Raw genomic sequence first — 16,025 nt, 5'->3', positions numbered from 1 at the left:
GGTAGAATAGGGCTGTTACAAACATTATAAGGGACCTCCTCCACCACCCCTGCAGAAATCAAGTCCTGTACAATATGTGTCAGTACAATTTCACCTTCTTTCGAAATCTTATACTGGGGCACTCGTGGTAGAGGGGCCCCCTCCTTAACAGTAATGCGTATTGGTGGAATGCGCATCTCTCCCACATCCGTATCTGACGTCGCCCACAACGTGTGCGGCAGGGAAGCCAAAGCAGGGGTGTCTAAAATGGCATAAAATCTGTCAGGGTCAGGGCAATCATCAGGGTCAGGGTAATTATCGTTCAGAATAACCCGCACTCCCTCTGGAGCGCAGCGTATTGTTGCTCGAAAATATTTAAGCAAATCAATCCCCAGGATATTGTCTGGGGTATGAGGTGATAACAAAAATTGGCCAAAGCTAAAGTATTTGTCAATGCATAGTGCAAGGGGCTTGGACAATGGGCTGGGGGAGGGTGTGCCATCAAACCCTACACACGTAATCATTTCGCCAGACAGGGGAGCCCTCGGAACCAAATTTTTCGACAGAGCGCTACGAGTAGCTCCTGTGTCGACTAGAAATTGATCAGTAGAACCCAAAATACCCGCTGTTACATATGGACCTTGCTGATCTACCGGCACTTCAACTGATTCCTTACCCCATCCTACGCAATCCTATGCATGCACATAATCCTGATGTTCCACATTCTCTCCTTCCGAAATCTGATATTGATTCCGTCTGTCAAACGTATTTCGTTCGTCCTGGCCACGGCCCCTCTCCTCAACCTGTCTACGATCACCTCCGCCACCTCTCGTTCCAGTATAACCTCCTCTTGACCTTCCACTTCCTCGACCACGCTGACCACGCTGCTCACGGAGTACCGGACAATCTTCGGCCCAATGCCCAAACTCCTTACAATAAGCACACTGATCCTCCGCAATGTCCGTACGACCATACGATGCGTTTCCTCCACCTCGTCTACCTCTATCATTCCCTCTACCCTGTGTTCCCCGAACCTGCGCCAACATCACCTTCGTTTTCAATTCCTTCGCCTTTTTCTCTACACCTTCTTTAGCCTCCACTTCCTGCCGCTCATAATACTGAGCCATAGTTAACAAGGACGCAGGGGTCGCCGTGGCCCAGGAACTCTCACTCGACTTCAATCGCTTTGCAATCTCCGGTAGGAGATTAGCTACATACTTATCTACAAACAAATGCCGACCCGTATCGTCAGTTAAAGATTGACCACTATAATCATGAAACGCCTCCTCGAAGCGTGTAAAGAAATCTGAGACCGTTTCATCGGGTTTCTGCTTGCACGACGTTAACATGGTCCAATCAATCTTTTTGGGGGGGATGAGCGTTTTTAATTTATTCAAGATAGCTGCCGGAAGGTCTAGAATTAACTGACAAGGCTTACATGCTGGTTCTCTGTCCAAATCTGCAGCATTTATGTCTTTCCATGTCCCCCCCAATATCGTTTCATCATTATTTTTACGAATTTGCCTCCACATATCAGGTGGTAAAATTAGTCCGAAAAACAAATCTATATCCACAAGAGTCATCACACAAGACGATATAGCCCCCTCCACCCCCTCATAAAATGCCGCCGGATTCTTCCGAAGATCAGGTAAAGAATTTTTCAATGCCATGACATCTGCTCTATTCCATGGCGTATATACCCAATTATACACAAAATACCCTTTCGCATCCTTCGACAATTTATCATCATCCGTACCTTCCCCTTTTGGTGGAACATACAAAGGCGCGGCTTCACGCATAGGCATAACATGCAACGCAGAACTCTTATCTGAACCACGGAGAGAGCACTCCTTAGCCTGCCCGTTATTTCCCGGCTCGGACTCCTTTTGCCTCCGTTTTCGTTCCTGTCGCAATTGGGTTGTCTCATCCCGCAGCTTGATCAATTGCTTGAACAGGTCGTCAACATCTGAAAGATCAAAATCACCTTTAGCTAAATTCTCACGATACACCGACAACACTTTAGGCTCTAGCGTATCAGAAAGTTCACGATATGCGTTTACAACTTCATCCGCCAGACTGGACAGAAAATACAGTAATTCAAGATCCGACCACCCTTTCTTTTCTGTTAACAACTGCTCCTGAGTAACACAATGCTTATTCACTTTACGAGCCCAACTGCGTAAATGAGCGGACCTATCCGCAGTAAACCTGAGAGCCGATACCCCCTTCTGGCTCGACTGATCCTGTCCATCATCCTCGGAATCCGCAGCCGGAGCCGTCGGTGAAACGTACGGAGGCGGTGACCGATCTAACAAAGAAAAATCATCAAGTTCATTATTAAGGACAGGATAAAGTGGTCGGCGAATAGGAAACTGACCAGTCGTTTGCAAATTACGTTCCCGTTCCTCCCTTTCTTTCTTCTCCTGAGCCTCCTTTTCCTCAAGCTGTAAAGCCTTATCCCGAGCAGCCTTGCGCTGTTCTTTGTCCGCCGAGGCAACCTCACGCTTCATTCGCTCACGCGCCGCTTTCTCCCACATTCGCACGCAATCAAACATGTTTTGTCTAGACCTGCGTTGAAACATACATTGCTCTACAAATTGTATTTTATTCAAATCATACGACCCGTGTAGAGGCCATTGCAATTCAGGATCGGCCTTGGTGTATTTATGCCATAATTTACTGTACATAATAGGGGGAAGGCCAAGCTTTATGTACATGTCCCTATTTGGAGTTCCCTCTGGGGGAGCCGGCTGTGATTCCGCTAACCTAATTGAGGTACCTTCTCCTAGACAACACATTCCTCGGAGTGTGCTGAAAACAGGCATGTTCAAAAAGTATCACGAAAGCGTGACACCGGACAAAATGGCACTTACAGTTCTCCACACGATTGTGCCGCTCAAAGGAAAAAAACAAAGTTAGAGAAACATCTCTACATGCCTGCCTATGTGAAGTGCACTACACATATAAGTTCAAAAGATCACAAATTCACAATGTTAGCTAACTCAAATCAAAGTTCATAGGACTCGGCAAGCGTCCGAAGACTACCTCACCGATCACAAAGCACAGATTTTCAGTAAGCGTCCGAAGACTACCTTACCGAACACAAATCGCAGAACTTCAGTAAGCGTCCGAAGACTACCTTACCGAACACAAAGCTTACCAAATTCTCAACTGTCCAGATTCCAACTGCCAAGGTCTTGTAAGCCAAATCAGCCAAACGGCACTTTCTCAACGATGCAGACACTTCGAAGACTCAGTCGGAGACCGGCGCCACCTGGAAGGTCAGATCGGAAGGAAAGGAAAAAACACCGTGGCAGCCAAGACTCGGGTCACTCGTGGCAGCGCGCGCCCATGGCGGGTTTCCAAGCCTTCGTCACGACCTCTCCTTCGGGCATCCGAGTCGCCGATGAGTCCCACCAGAGTCGCCAATTGAAGTATTTGGGGTTCCCAAGGCCTACACGCTCCGGAGATAACCCACTCACACTCAAGAACTGTTGGCACGGAAACTGTAAAAGGCAAAGAACAAGTTTATTAAGACCCCATGGGGTGGTGGTACACTCAAACAGCACCCTTCGGCAATGCAAGAGGTATCACCCCGAACATTGGTGCGACCTCATTTTATATACAGTTTTGGGGCAATAAAAGATAGGCGGCACAAGTTAAGACACAATTTCGAGACATATATGGTCATGTTTTGGAATACTGCCAGCTCATTGGAGGGGGCACAACTCCGCCGGTCAGTTTGGTGCACATTCCTGAAGATCTACGGGTCAGTGGGAGCTGCGCATGTGCGGCTTGACCAATACTAAAAATAGCCTGTTGCTGGGCAGACAAGCATGGCCAGTGGAACGGACAACGGACTAAAGGGCACGTCGGCCACGAGGCCACTCATGATCTAAGATGGCCGCCGTAACATTCAAAATGGCGTTATCATATATAGCCAAGTTAAGGAGGACAACGTGTAGGTTCAGCTAATCGCTAATGCGAACGGGCCAATTACGACACACTTACACACACACTGTCTCTCTCGTCATTAAAAAGTTTTTAGATTCCAACAGATATTTTGAGCAGTGCTCAGGGTTTTTATGTTTACAAGCCCTTTCTAATCGATTGGCTCATGAAGATTTTACCAATTCAGGTGTTTTTCTTCCCTCAGTCAGTGTATATGAGACTTCAAGGCCCATCTCGACTACTTGTCCCAGGCCTTTGAAAGGTAATCTAGCTATAAGTCCTCCATCCTGACAGATGGATGTCACCATTCTACAAAACCCACACCTAGAATGTAATGCAACCATTTAATTTTTTTTTTTTATTTCTGCCTTCCACTTCTCCCATGGCCAAGTATTATCTTTTTCCTTTATGTGACCATCTGAACCACAGCTGTTCTTATGACTCACTCATATGCTATGCATAGCACTCCTGTTCAAAGAGATAAACATTTCAAATGCATACAAGTAAAAAAAAAAAAACGACCTACTGGTCAGCTGCTGCTTACAACATACAAAGCAGAGGCACCCTTGACTTGCCGAAGTCCCAATCATCTACATCTTTCTTCACCAACAGATTTTGAAAGGGCACTTTAGTTGATTTGAATGTGGGTCAACAAAACAAAAAGACTGCAGGTCCTTAATATTTTGTATTGGTTCTGTCACAGCCCACAGGACCAAAAATGCCCCACACAATGGCCCTTTATAGTTGGTCCATTTAATAGTGCCAGAGTGCCTGGTAGGTCAGTCCAACACCGGGGATGCCTTGTGGCCAGAGTTATCATTTCTATCTGGTATCTCCACATCTAAAACAGCTAGACTAAGCTATTCTTCCAGGAATGGGGAATAGTGTGAAGACCCAGGACTACCAGTACAAATGGATACATTTTTCCCACTTCAGGGACGAATAACACGCACAAATGTGTCCCTATTTACCGCACATTTTTTTTTCAGAATGGAACCCTGGAAGTCAGTAGGACCTAGGGTATACATATATATAACAGAAACAATAATCCCTTCCAAGACTGGTAATTAATACTACATGGAATTACAATGAAAAGTACATATGTGATCTCCAAAAGGAGTCTTAGATCATTTATTCAATCAAACAAACAATAATTCATAATCAGAAAAATAATGAAAAAAATGAGTGGGCAAAACCACGGACATAATAAGATTTCCAGACCTCAGGCATTTTATATGTGGGTGTCTTAGAAGTAAATGCACACTCAGTAACTCACAATTTATAAAAGTATCTTTGCTGATAAAGAATATACATATAACAAATAAAGTCAAGACACTGAAGTCAACGATGTTTCGATCCCAACTAAAGTCAAGGGATTATCATCAGGACACACAAATGTATGCCTGAGAAGTTGCCTTAAAGCAATAATCTGTGATGCTGTGTGAAAAAGGAAAAAAAACACATGTAAAGTGGTAAGAGTAATATGCCATAGGTCACTCTATTTGGTTACCAGACACAACACACATACTATCGGACAACACATCGCCCCTGCCTTCATTAAAATCATGTTGGAGACCCGGATCAGGCGGACCGGGCACTGCACCTTGGTTCTTTACTTTCCGCATTTGCCGGGGGACCCACATTTCAGTGGCCATGGTCAGTAGGGGGCACGTGCCATCCAGTCATACGCAGATGATTTTGAATGCGGATCATTGGAAATTGCATCTGGAGATCGATCTTGGATATGGCATATTACTCTTACCGCTTTACATGTGATCTTTTCACATAGCATCACGTATTATTGCTTTAAGGCAACTTCTCCAGCATAAATTATTGTGTCCTCATGATGATCCCTCGACTTTAGTTGGGATCGAAACATCGTCAATTTTAGTGTCTTGACTTTAATATTTATATGTATATTCTTTATAAGCAAACACACTTTTATAAATTGTGACTTACAGAGTGTGCATTTACTTCTCAGTCACCCAAATGTATAATGCCTGAGGTCTGGAAATCTTGTGATTTCCGTGGTTTTGCCCCCTCATTTTTGTCATTATTTTTTCTGGTTCTATATTATTGTTTGATTGAACATATGATCTAAGTCTCCATTTGGATATCACATACGTAGTTTTCATTGTAATTCTATATCTTAATAATTATTAGTCTTGGAAGTGACCATTGTTTCTGTTATAGACCTATTTACCAGACAACAGGTGGTAAATGGGTGTATGGTCTGAAAATAGTCTTGTGGGGTGGCAAAGTGGATGTGGGAGATGCAGGACAGGAGAGTGGGTAGGCTGAAGAGAGCTTCTGCATTCTACACTCCCTGTCTTGTCTGCTCTTTCGAGCCACATGTGTTACAGGCTACAGTGCATGGCCTGAGGTTATTCTTACTGGAGTGATGGGGCAGGTGATGGGGGTGTGTAGAAATGGCCCTTTCTACAGGGTCACCTCCAAACTTGTTGTCTTCCTCCTCCCCTTTTTAAATAATGTGTTATTGGCTTTAGGACTGCGGGCAGTTTACCACTGGTAACAAGTGCTTCAGTGTTTGCGTTCTCTGCTTTAAACATTGTAACATTGGCTTATCCACTATTGAAATATTTAGTTTACTTATAAGTCCATAGGAAAGTGCCTTATATGTGGCCAAAGTTAGACATGTGCTTTTAAGGTTTACATGTTAATTTGTTTGTCTCTACTGCAAAGCCTATCTCTCCCATAGGTTAACATTGGGATGACCTTATTACATTTTATAGAAGTATGTATGTATGTATGTATGTGTGTTCTTATATAGCGCTCGGCTTACCCTAGGGCAAGATTAGGAAAAAATTGACTTCTCTAGTTTGGTGTCTCTGGACTCACAATGTAAAATCACAGCCTATGGTGAAGTTGGATTTAAAATTGTAATTCTGAAAATACCACTTTAAGAAGGTGCACATTTTCTTATTTTAGCCATTTGGTGACTTCTGTCTGTCTCTGAACACACTTCTGAGGTGGTTGACATTCCTTCTAGACAGCCACACACAATGGGAGCTTAGGTGTGACTTGATTGGTCTTAATGGGCCAATAATTGGCTTGGTTGGGTGGGGGGAAGAGCTAAAACACAGCCCCACTGGCACATGAATAGGTTGTGCCCTGTCCCCACACAATAGGCCTAACAGGCTTGTTTTGTCACTCCTGCCTGCTTGGTACCAGGACAGGGGAGGAAGATGATTCTGTGCACTTCAAAGCCACTGTCTAGAAGCTTCTCACACTTTCCAGAACCAGGGCACCAAAGTATAAATACTGGACCTCCGACACCACTACTTTAGTAGAATTTTGGACCTGTGGATACTCTGCCAGGAAGAAGAACTGCTGTGCTGCTGAAAGGACTGCCACTCTGTTGGATGCTACATTGCTACTTACCTGTGCCTGCTTCCCTCTTGCCTGGGAGTGGAAGGACCAGACCTGTATCTCTATAACCCAGAACCCAGAGTGACTCCAAGGGCCTGCTGACTGGCCTCATGTTTTATGAGGTCTCAGGGACCCAAAATATTTCCAGCCAACCTGCTCCTGCACATAGACTCTGCCATCTGTGAGTCTGCCCTACCAAGTGGCACCACCCCAGTCCTGGACCATTCGAAGTAGGCCTAAGGTGCGCCTTCTGTGGTCCTCATCGGAACCGCCACAAAACCTTGCAAACTAACGAATTGCAGACTGTTACCAGGATTTAAAGTACTTTGTTCAGCAGGCCCAAGTGGGTCCCTGTAGCTGGCCCACGCTCCATTGTGGTTGGTCTGAACTTGTGACTTTGTCCCGCTCCGGCGCGACCTGATAACCCCAGTTGGCGCTTTGCACTTTTACACTTTTTTACCTAAATCTTTAAAATTGCATATCTCAGGATCTACCTATTAGATTTTTGTTGTATTGGTCTTGGTTTATTTATTAAACCGAGTCCTATTTTTCTAACCTGGTGTGGATTACTTTTGTGTGGTGTTTTCAATGTTTTACTGTATTAAGAGTTGCACAAATATTGCACTCATTGCCTCTTAAGTTAGGCCAATTTCTAAAGGGGGGTGAAGCCACCTGTCAACTCTGGACACTGCCAATGCTCAGGCTGGTACAGCAATGGGGACCGAGTGTCACAGAGGCAAGGAGACTAGGGGAAGCATGGAAAGCTCCCTTCATTGTGCTGTAGGGGGCAAGGCTCTGCCCCTTACCGCAGCCCATGCCCTGCCACCCTAACATAACAGGTGTATTTGGAAAGCGCACAATTACCCGAAGTTGTCCTGGCGCTGAATAACAGATGATTATTTTTACCCAACTCAATGGTACTCCTTTTATCGACCTCAAGTGGATGAAAGGCTGATTGGACCCGCCGGGATTTGAACCTGTGACCATGAGATCGAACACAGGCCCATGCAGTGGCTGCTTTGGTCCACTGAGCCACCAGACCCCCCCATCACAACTCTTGTTTAACTGGTTAAGGGATTGTACCCGGTACTTTGAGTACAGTGTCTTCAATGCAAGTATTACCAGGTCTGGAGTCTTAAGACCTGGTTGTTTCACAGCGTTTAGTTTGGCAAAGCAGAAGCGCCCCAGGGGAACTTCGCCACCATATTTCTATTAAGGACCTATGTGCTTTGATGACACTGAGCACAAATGCCAGGACTTTATTTGGAATAGTGAATCTGCCCACCTAAAGTATTGGCAAGTTGAGGTAATGGTAAAAGTTTCTGTAATTTTCTGGTCGATAGACCTTTGTCAGGCACTGTAAAAATATTAGTTAATGGGAAATGTTAGAGACAGGTAAGGGACATGGTAGGAGAAATGGCAAGAAATGTGATAGGAGAAATAGCAAATTAAGTTATTGTCTGGAAAGTCCTAAACATGCTGTGCAGCTGTGCCATGCTAGCCATTTTTCAACTAGCCTTGAAGTTCCAAATGATTGTTTTTTGGGTGACAGAGTAAAGTTAGGGCTGGCAATTAAGTAACAGCGATGGAGGCAGGGAAAGAGAAATGATGAACCTGTGAAGAAATGAAATAGAGAAAGAGAGGCACACAGCGAGAGCACGTCGGGGGACAGAAAGGAAACAAAAAGCATGGTGGTGAGGAAAAGGAAAAAGTAGGGAAGAAATTAACAAGGAAAAGTAGAAAAAAGAAGATGAAAGGAATGTATCTCCCTCAGAATGCTGTATTTCACCCTCAGCACATTGGTATTATTTTATTTTTTGAATTATTTCATGGATGTATCTTTAGAACTATCTGGAAGACAGCTTGCTTTTTGGAGTAATTCTTTAAAAAACTGTGTTGTAAAATGCACTATTTGACCCTTTTTGAAAAAGAAAGTTCTAAAGTGCAGCAACACCCCTCTTGAAATGGTATGGTTGGACTCCTTCACTAGGTGTCTCAAAGGTGTGAATAAGGGGGGGGGGGTGCTTTAATTTTCTGACCATTCTCTTTCATCATTGACACCATGGTAGTGGGCTACAGTTTCTTATTGATGTCCCTCAACCAAAAGGCTCTTAGTTTGAGATAAATCCAGCAAGAATCCCCTGACTGCTCCTAGATTATGATGAAGAGGAGCTGGAGAAATGAAATAGTTTGCAACACTAGTCATACCTGAGGCACGCTCTTTTTTTCTTGCCTCTGTTTATTCCTGATAAGGAGTGTAGTTCCTGTATTTCAGTGACAGATAATAACCTCCCTACCGTGCCAATTTTGCAGTGCGGTCTTTTCAGTGTAGATAAGTAGGCAGCAGGTGCAGAAACTAAATCTGTTTGCTTCATGCCTCTCCTTTGTTGATTTTATCTGCAGTGCAGACTGCCAAGATTGCCATGTTTGTTTGCTCAATAGGGAATACGTAATGCTATTGGTTGGCTGATAATAAATCAAATCAATGTTATGGCTGCCCAAACCTTTAGGTGTCTGGGTGGCAGTGGAGGGTGGAGAGTACAGTGGTTCACTCATACATAAAAGAAACTCAAAAGATGTGTTTTAAGCCTGCTATTAAACTCCATCAGGGCAATTGGTTGTCAAAGTTCCAGGGGAGGTGGAGGGGGCATTTTTGGCTAATTTACTTAGTGCAATCTCCACACAATTGAACGTGGTCCCAGAAATGTAGTCATGCCACTTTCCTGGCAGCATACTTCTGAATCCTTTGTCGGTGGCACAAGATTTTGTGGGAGCCATCTACAAGGACGGCGCTACATCAATCCAATCTTGAACTCACTTTTGCTTTGCCTGTTGTGGATTTGGTTAATAGCCTAGACTGTAGTCTAGGTAGCAAAGGAATGTAAATGCCCAGTACTTAGTTTGCCAGGTTTTCCATAGTCATTGAACCATCAAATACTGAGATGTTGATCGGAGAGACGCCTGAGTTCCATCATCTATGTGACATGACCAATTTCCTAAACGCAGTTTGAGCTTATATCAGCATCAACCCCACTGCAGCATCAAATCCATTGTAGTAATGTTCAGTAAGAACCACCTGCCACAAATCCAAACCTGAATACCCGCCACCAATGGTTCAAGGTCACACATCAAACACTTCCCTCAGGGCGAGGAACAGCTCTGTGTCTTCACCATAGATGTGTAACCCTACGGTCGACCTCCCAGCAAGTCATGTAGAGGTATCATGTGTGTACTCCATATGGAAACATAACCACCTGATCTGTCATTACCTCTGAGATTGAACACTTCTTTCTTAGAAAAAGGGTTTGAACCACTTCAAAGAAGATGGAGCGAGTTCAGTAGTGTTTTGCAAGTAGCTGATCAGTATCATGTTCCAAAGTATGGAAAGTGATCCGCGGCCATGGAACAGTAAGAGCGCTGCTGACACATCGTTTGACATCTCAAGAAGTACCTCTTGAACATACAACTAACCCGCTTTTGTACTACTATGGGGACAAAAACACAGAGGATCATACATCTTAAGATCTAGAGTCATCTGTCTCATGGTAAATCTTTACAGAATCTTAGTAAGATAGTAGTTCCAGCGATGACTCTGTACTTTGTCCAATCGGCTCGACTCAAAGGTGTCGAGTATCCTCCCTTAATTCTGGGAGATATAGATCTCTATGATTGATTTACAGCATGATGGTAAGTGCAGCTTGTACATGATTATATATAATGTATATGTTTTTTGTACCTTGGCTAAAAATAAGGTTTGCTGTTTTACTTCTGATCTCTTTAGAGTACCTTTTAGAGTTGTCACCATAAGAGTTTCCAGAATATTAAATCTTTGGGCTGGGTTGGCAAATTCTAGTACATAGAGTCCTTATCTCTCTCTGGTGTTTTTATGAGGCACCTTTTTATGAGGTTTTTATCAGTTTTAAGACACACCAGGGGCGGCGCCTCAGTTTGAGTGGAGGTGGCGTCGCCACTTAGATGCTCCCCGAACCCCGGAAATGAAAAATAAAATGTTAATTCATTACCATTTGATTTTTCTCCATCCTGTCCTGAACCGAGAGCCAGGACGAGGCGGGCCTGCTGAGTGGCAGCTGGGAGGACTGGTAGGCAGAGGGCTGCCAGTGCACTGTTTAATGTGTGCATGTCTTTTTGGCCAGCCAGCCAGACATATGCACTTTAAACCTCTCAACCCAGCTGTCTCAAGACATCTGGGTTGAGAGCAAGTGCAGCCCTCCAGTGCACTGTGGAGCACCTAGAGAGCCCCCCGCCCTCCTCCCGTAGGTGGCTGCCGCCACTGATTCACACTAAGGCCATATTTGTTGTAAGTGTTGTATGGTTTTGATAGGGATAGCAACTTCACTATATGGGAGAGAGAAGTGGCATAGTAGCTGGTGCTATGGAGCTTGGAGCCTGCGGACTCCTGCTTGAATTCTGCCTTTGCTCTATATTGTGTGATTTGGGGCACATCATTTAATCTCCAAATGCTCTAAAAAAAAGTCAAATGTTTTTGTATAGTCCCCAATTGATGTACACAATCTCAGATCTGGCAACTAGAAAAGAATCCCATTGTGAAGAAGAAGGTGCCTTAGAGGGTGTTGGGCTTCATGCAGGGAAGTTCTGAAGAGGAACTTTTGCCCCCACCCACCAGCCAGACCCCTCCCCCTCAAAAATAAAACTTGCTGATTTTTGAGCAAATGTTGTGGTGTGTTTTCACATCCCTTAAGGGGCATCAGCTGTTCAAATCCTTGAAATACGAACTGGAAATAAACTCTTTGCAGTGGTTTTAAGCTCATTTTAGCCGCCACTATGTGATATTGAGCTACTGAATGGGGGACTGTGCTAAGACAAGTCTCCAATATTGTGTGACATTTGGTGGCACCGCGTGAGTAGGCTGGTCTGAGGTCTTGCAGGTCACCTCCTAACCCCCACCATATGTAATGTACAGCACTCTGTTGCTTCCCAGCTAGATTTGCGCTATACAAATACCAATATATATTTTATAGTGGACCAACGATCACTGAAAATTTCTTGTCTTTTTGAAGTGAATCACAATTGGAAAAAAAATCTGTAGGGGTCACATTAATGACGATGACTAGACATGTCAGTTTAAAAAACCACCTCTGAACTGATGCAGAAAATGATAATAATTAAATGTAGGTTGATATCAAAGAATTTGTGAGTTCAATAATCTCTGTCGTTCAGCCTTCTGAAGTGGATATACTAGTACCATTGGGATGGGTCATGTTAAAATCTGTAGATTTCCCCACAGATGGTGCATCAGCTGGACATGCAACTAGCCCTTCCCCAATTGTAGCAACTTCTCTGAGGCATCTCCCTTCGGAACAGCCCACCACTTATTGTATCTCTTGCAAGTGTCTCTGATCAGCAGAGAAGGATGTGGCAGAGTTGGTCACATATCAGGCATATCTGAGACATCATCTCATTCTGCTGCAGTCTGTAAAGTGACCTCAGACCGGTGACTGACTGCTGCAGCCCTGGCTGCCTTTTTCATCCCATCTACGTCCTCGGCAGCAGAGGTAGAAGCGACTTTATTGTAGTTAAAGGTCATAGGTAAAGGCTAACACTACTCACCATCAACTGACATGCTCTATCTAACCACAGCCTACAACTGCAGAACACTCACATCACATTCTGCAGCCTCATGGCATCATAACTCATCCAGACATCAGCTAAAAGCTAAAACTGGGCCTGTTAAAAAAGCTACCCCCTTTATTAACTGGTTGAGTTCTATTAAAGTTCTATGAAAGTCTGAGCAGTGCCGCTAATGTTTGTCCATACGTCCGCTCTTCTCCAGATTGCTGCTAAGATAGCTCAGTGGGTCACTGTAGCTGCTGCACAAAATGGCACGCCATCTGCCAATCACAGGTCCAAATCCAGATAATAAGGACTCTTCCTTTCATCTTTATGAAGGCAATTAAATGCAAACCATTGAGTTGTGTGACATTAGGATCTGTTATAAAGGATAAGGGGAAGTTAATTCTCCGACAGGTTAGTGGCAGTCAAACTCATGTTGGTCCACATGACTGACTCATCTAGGTATCGGAATGCAGTACACATATAAATATGCATCTATATATCTATATCTATAGATAGATAAATAGATAGATAGATAGATAGATAGATAGATAGATAGATAGATAGATAGATAGATAGATAGATAGATAGATAGATATATAGATAGATAGATAGATAGATAGATAGATAGATAGATAGATAGATAGATAGAAAAAACTCAGCTTTTCATCCTTCTTGGGAAAATTATAACTGATTGGCTAATTCTGAGTTTGTCCGAACTGATTCGCGGTTTATTAGTCATTTAATGTTGCATGAATAGCATGTAGTATCCAAGCTTGTGCAATTTAATGAACTGCTTAAGCCACTACACCACTAACTAATGACACTATCTTATAATTTCAGGCCTTGCCTATGCACTGCTCGCCGGTGTATCCCCTGGCTATGGACTGTATGCGGCCTTTTTTCCTGTCCTAATCTACTTTGTCTTTGGAACTTCGAGGCATGTATCAGCTGGTAAGCAAACTTTTCATTACATACAGCGTAAGGAGCGTAAAACACCTCCTTGTGAAATATGTACAAAAGGAATTGGTTTAATTAGACAACACATTCATCGGCGCATGCACTGTTTTCAGGTTTTGCCTCTAAGCAACTTGGCTGTCTGCAGTCGAAAACCTTTTGTGTGTGTGTGTATGTATGTGTATATATATATATATATGTCATTATGTCATAAATGATGTCATAGAACAAGTCTTGAGCGATGTAATATGTGAGGTCATAAGCAGTGCCTGGCTAGGGCACACGTTATAGTTCACTCTGCTATACTATAGCTCCTGAATTGTTGTTTTTTTAGTTCAAACCATTATGTTGCACTGAACTTTTCCTCTATAACTATAGTGTCACTTTAACCATTGGTTTTATCAATACATTTGTATGTTTAAAAAAAAATCATACCTTATCACACAACAATTTTTTTTAAAACATCTTTTTCTTGGTATTTTTAAAATAGAGGAGAATGTCATCTGCATAAAGTCAAATAATATGCTCTTGGGCTTCCGATTCTATTCATTGCCTATCTCTCTAAATTGTGCAACTAAGGGTTGAATTGCCAGAGTGAATAGGAAAGGGAGAAAGAGGATACCCCTGTCTAGTGCCTCTATGTCTATCTTATTGCAGCGAAAGTGTGGTTCCAGTTCTAACTCTCGCCGTCGGGGCAGTATGCAATAGCTTGAACCACTTGATCCAGTCATCACCTAAGCCCATTCGTTTCATTACCAAGAGTAAAAAGTCTCATCAAACTGTGTCGATGGCTTTCGCAAAATCTACCGACATCAACATTGCTCTTTCGTCTTCCTGCATTGTTGGGTGATACATGACATGATAGTCTCCTGAGGTTGTGCGAAGTACTACATGTGGGTATAAACCCATTCTGGTCTATGTGAACTGAATGAATGAATGAATGAATGAAAAGATTCTTATTGTGCGCAAACTTTGCCCAATGGGCGTCAAGGCGCCTACATCAAAATAACAGCTCGTCACTACATGTAGCATTCAATCATTGATAGGCCCTCCTGAAGAACCAAGTTTTAAGTTCCTTTTTAAAAAGATCAATTGAGGGCAACGTTTTTATCTCAATTGGGATGGAATTCCAAAGATGCGGGGCAACAACTGAAAAGGCCCTGGCTCCCCATCTAGACAGCCTAAAGCGGGGCACAACAAGTTGGAAAAGTCCAGCGGACCGGAGACCTCTAGTTGGAACATAACGAATGAGTAAAGAACTAATCGCATTCGTAGATCCCTCTGCCAGAGCTCTATAAGCCAAACAGAGATTTTTAAAAGAAATTCTGTGCTGAACCGGAAGCCAATGGAGGTCTTTCCTGGCCTTGGTGGCAGATGATGACTTAGGAAGAGCTAGAACAAAGCGTGCTGCAGCATTATGCACGATTTACAGTCGATGTATAAGGCTCTTATTGGCCTCCATGTACAGAGAGTTGCAATAATCTAACCTGGAGCCAACAAGAGCGACTGCAACCTGTTTGCGCGCCTGGGGGGATAGATAGCCACGGATTCTATTAAGAATCCTAATCACACCCCAGCATGTGGCCACGGTCCTGTTGACTTGTAGGGACAGAGAGAGTGAGGTGTCGAAAATCACACCAAGATTTCTGGCTGATTGGGATGGAGTGGGGCAGATGCCAAGAGAAGAAGGCCACCACTCACTCGACCAAGCATCCTGGTCTTTTCCAAAGACCAGTACCTCTGTCTTTTCGCCGTTAAGCTTGAGGGAATTTATAGTCATCCAGTCTGCCACATACTGCATGCATACCCTGAAGCTGGAGGCGGATGTCATAACAGAGGAATGCGCCAGGGACACCAAGATCTGGGTGTCATCGGCGTAGGACACCACCTCCATCCCCTGCGATCTTACTAGTCTAGCAAGGGGGGGCCACGTAGATGTTAAACAGGGTCGGACTCAATGCCGACCCTTGTGGCACCCCGCATTGCAAAGACTTGGCAGGGGAGAGGTAGTTCCCGAGCATTACTCTCTGCTCCCTTTCCAAAAGAAAGGAATTCAAAAGACTCAGGGCTGGACCGGTAACCCCTGCCTCCCTAAGCCGAGATGTTAGAATGGCGGGAGACAGGGTGTCGAATGCAGCCGTGAGATCCAGCAGGAC

General features: G+C 43.9%; 1 protein-coding gene across 2 annotated transcripts in view; it reads left to right on the top strand.

The window, feature by feature from the left end:
* Positions 1-16,025, top strand: part of LOC147750611 (chloride anion exchanger-like) — a 334,851-nt gene that overhangs the window by 125,208 nt on the left and 193,618 nt on the right. Inside the window, exon 4 of one of the 2 annotated variants that reach the window (XM_086967201.1) lies at positions 13,756-13,866. In XM_086967201.1, coding sequence (XP_086823327.1) covers positions 13,756-13,866 — 111 coding nt within the window. The remainder of the gene's footprint in view (positions 1-13,755; positions 13,867-16,025) is intronic. The other variant, XM_086967202.1, reaches the window with a different exon arrangement.

Source organism: Lissotriton vulgaris, chromosome 1_1 (assembly GCF_964263255.1).
Source record: "Lissotriton vulgaris chromosome 1_1, aLisVul1.2, whole genome shotgun sequence".
Lineage (NCBI taxonomy): Eukaryota > Metazoa > Chordata > Amphibia > Caudata > Salamandridae > Lissotriton > Lissotriton vulgaris.
This window is presented reverse-complemented; position numbering and strand designations above follow the sequence as displayed.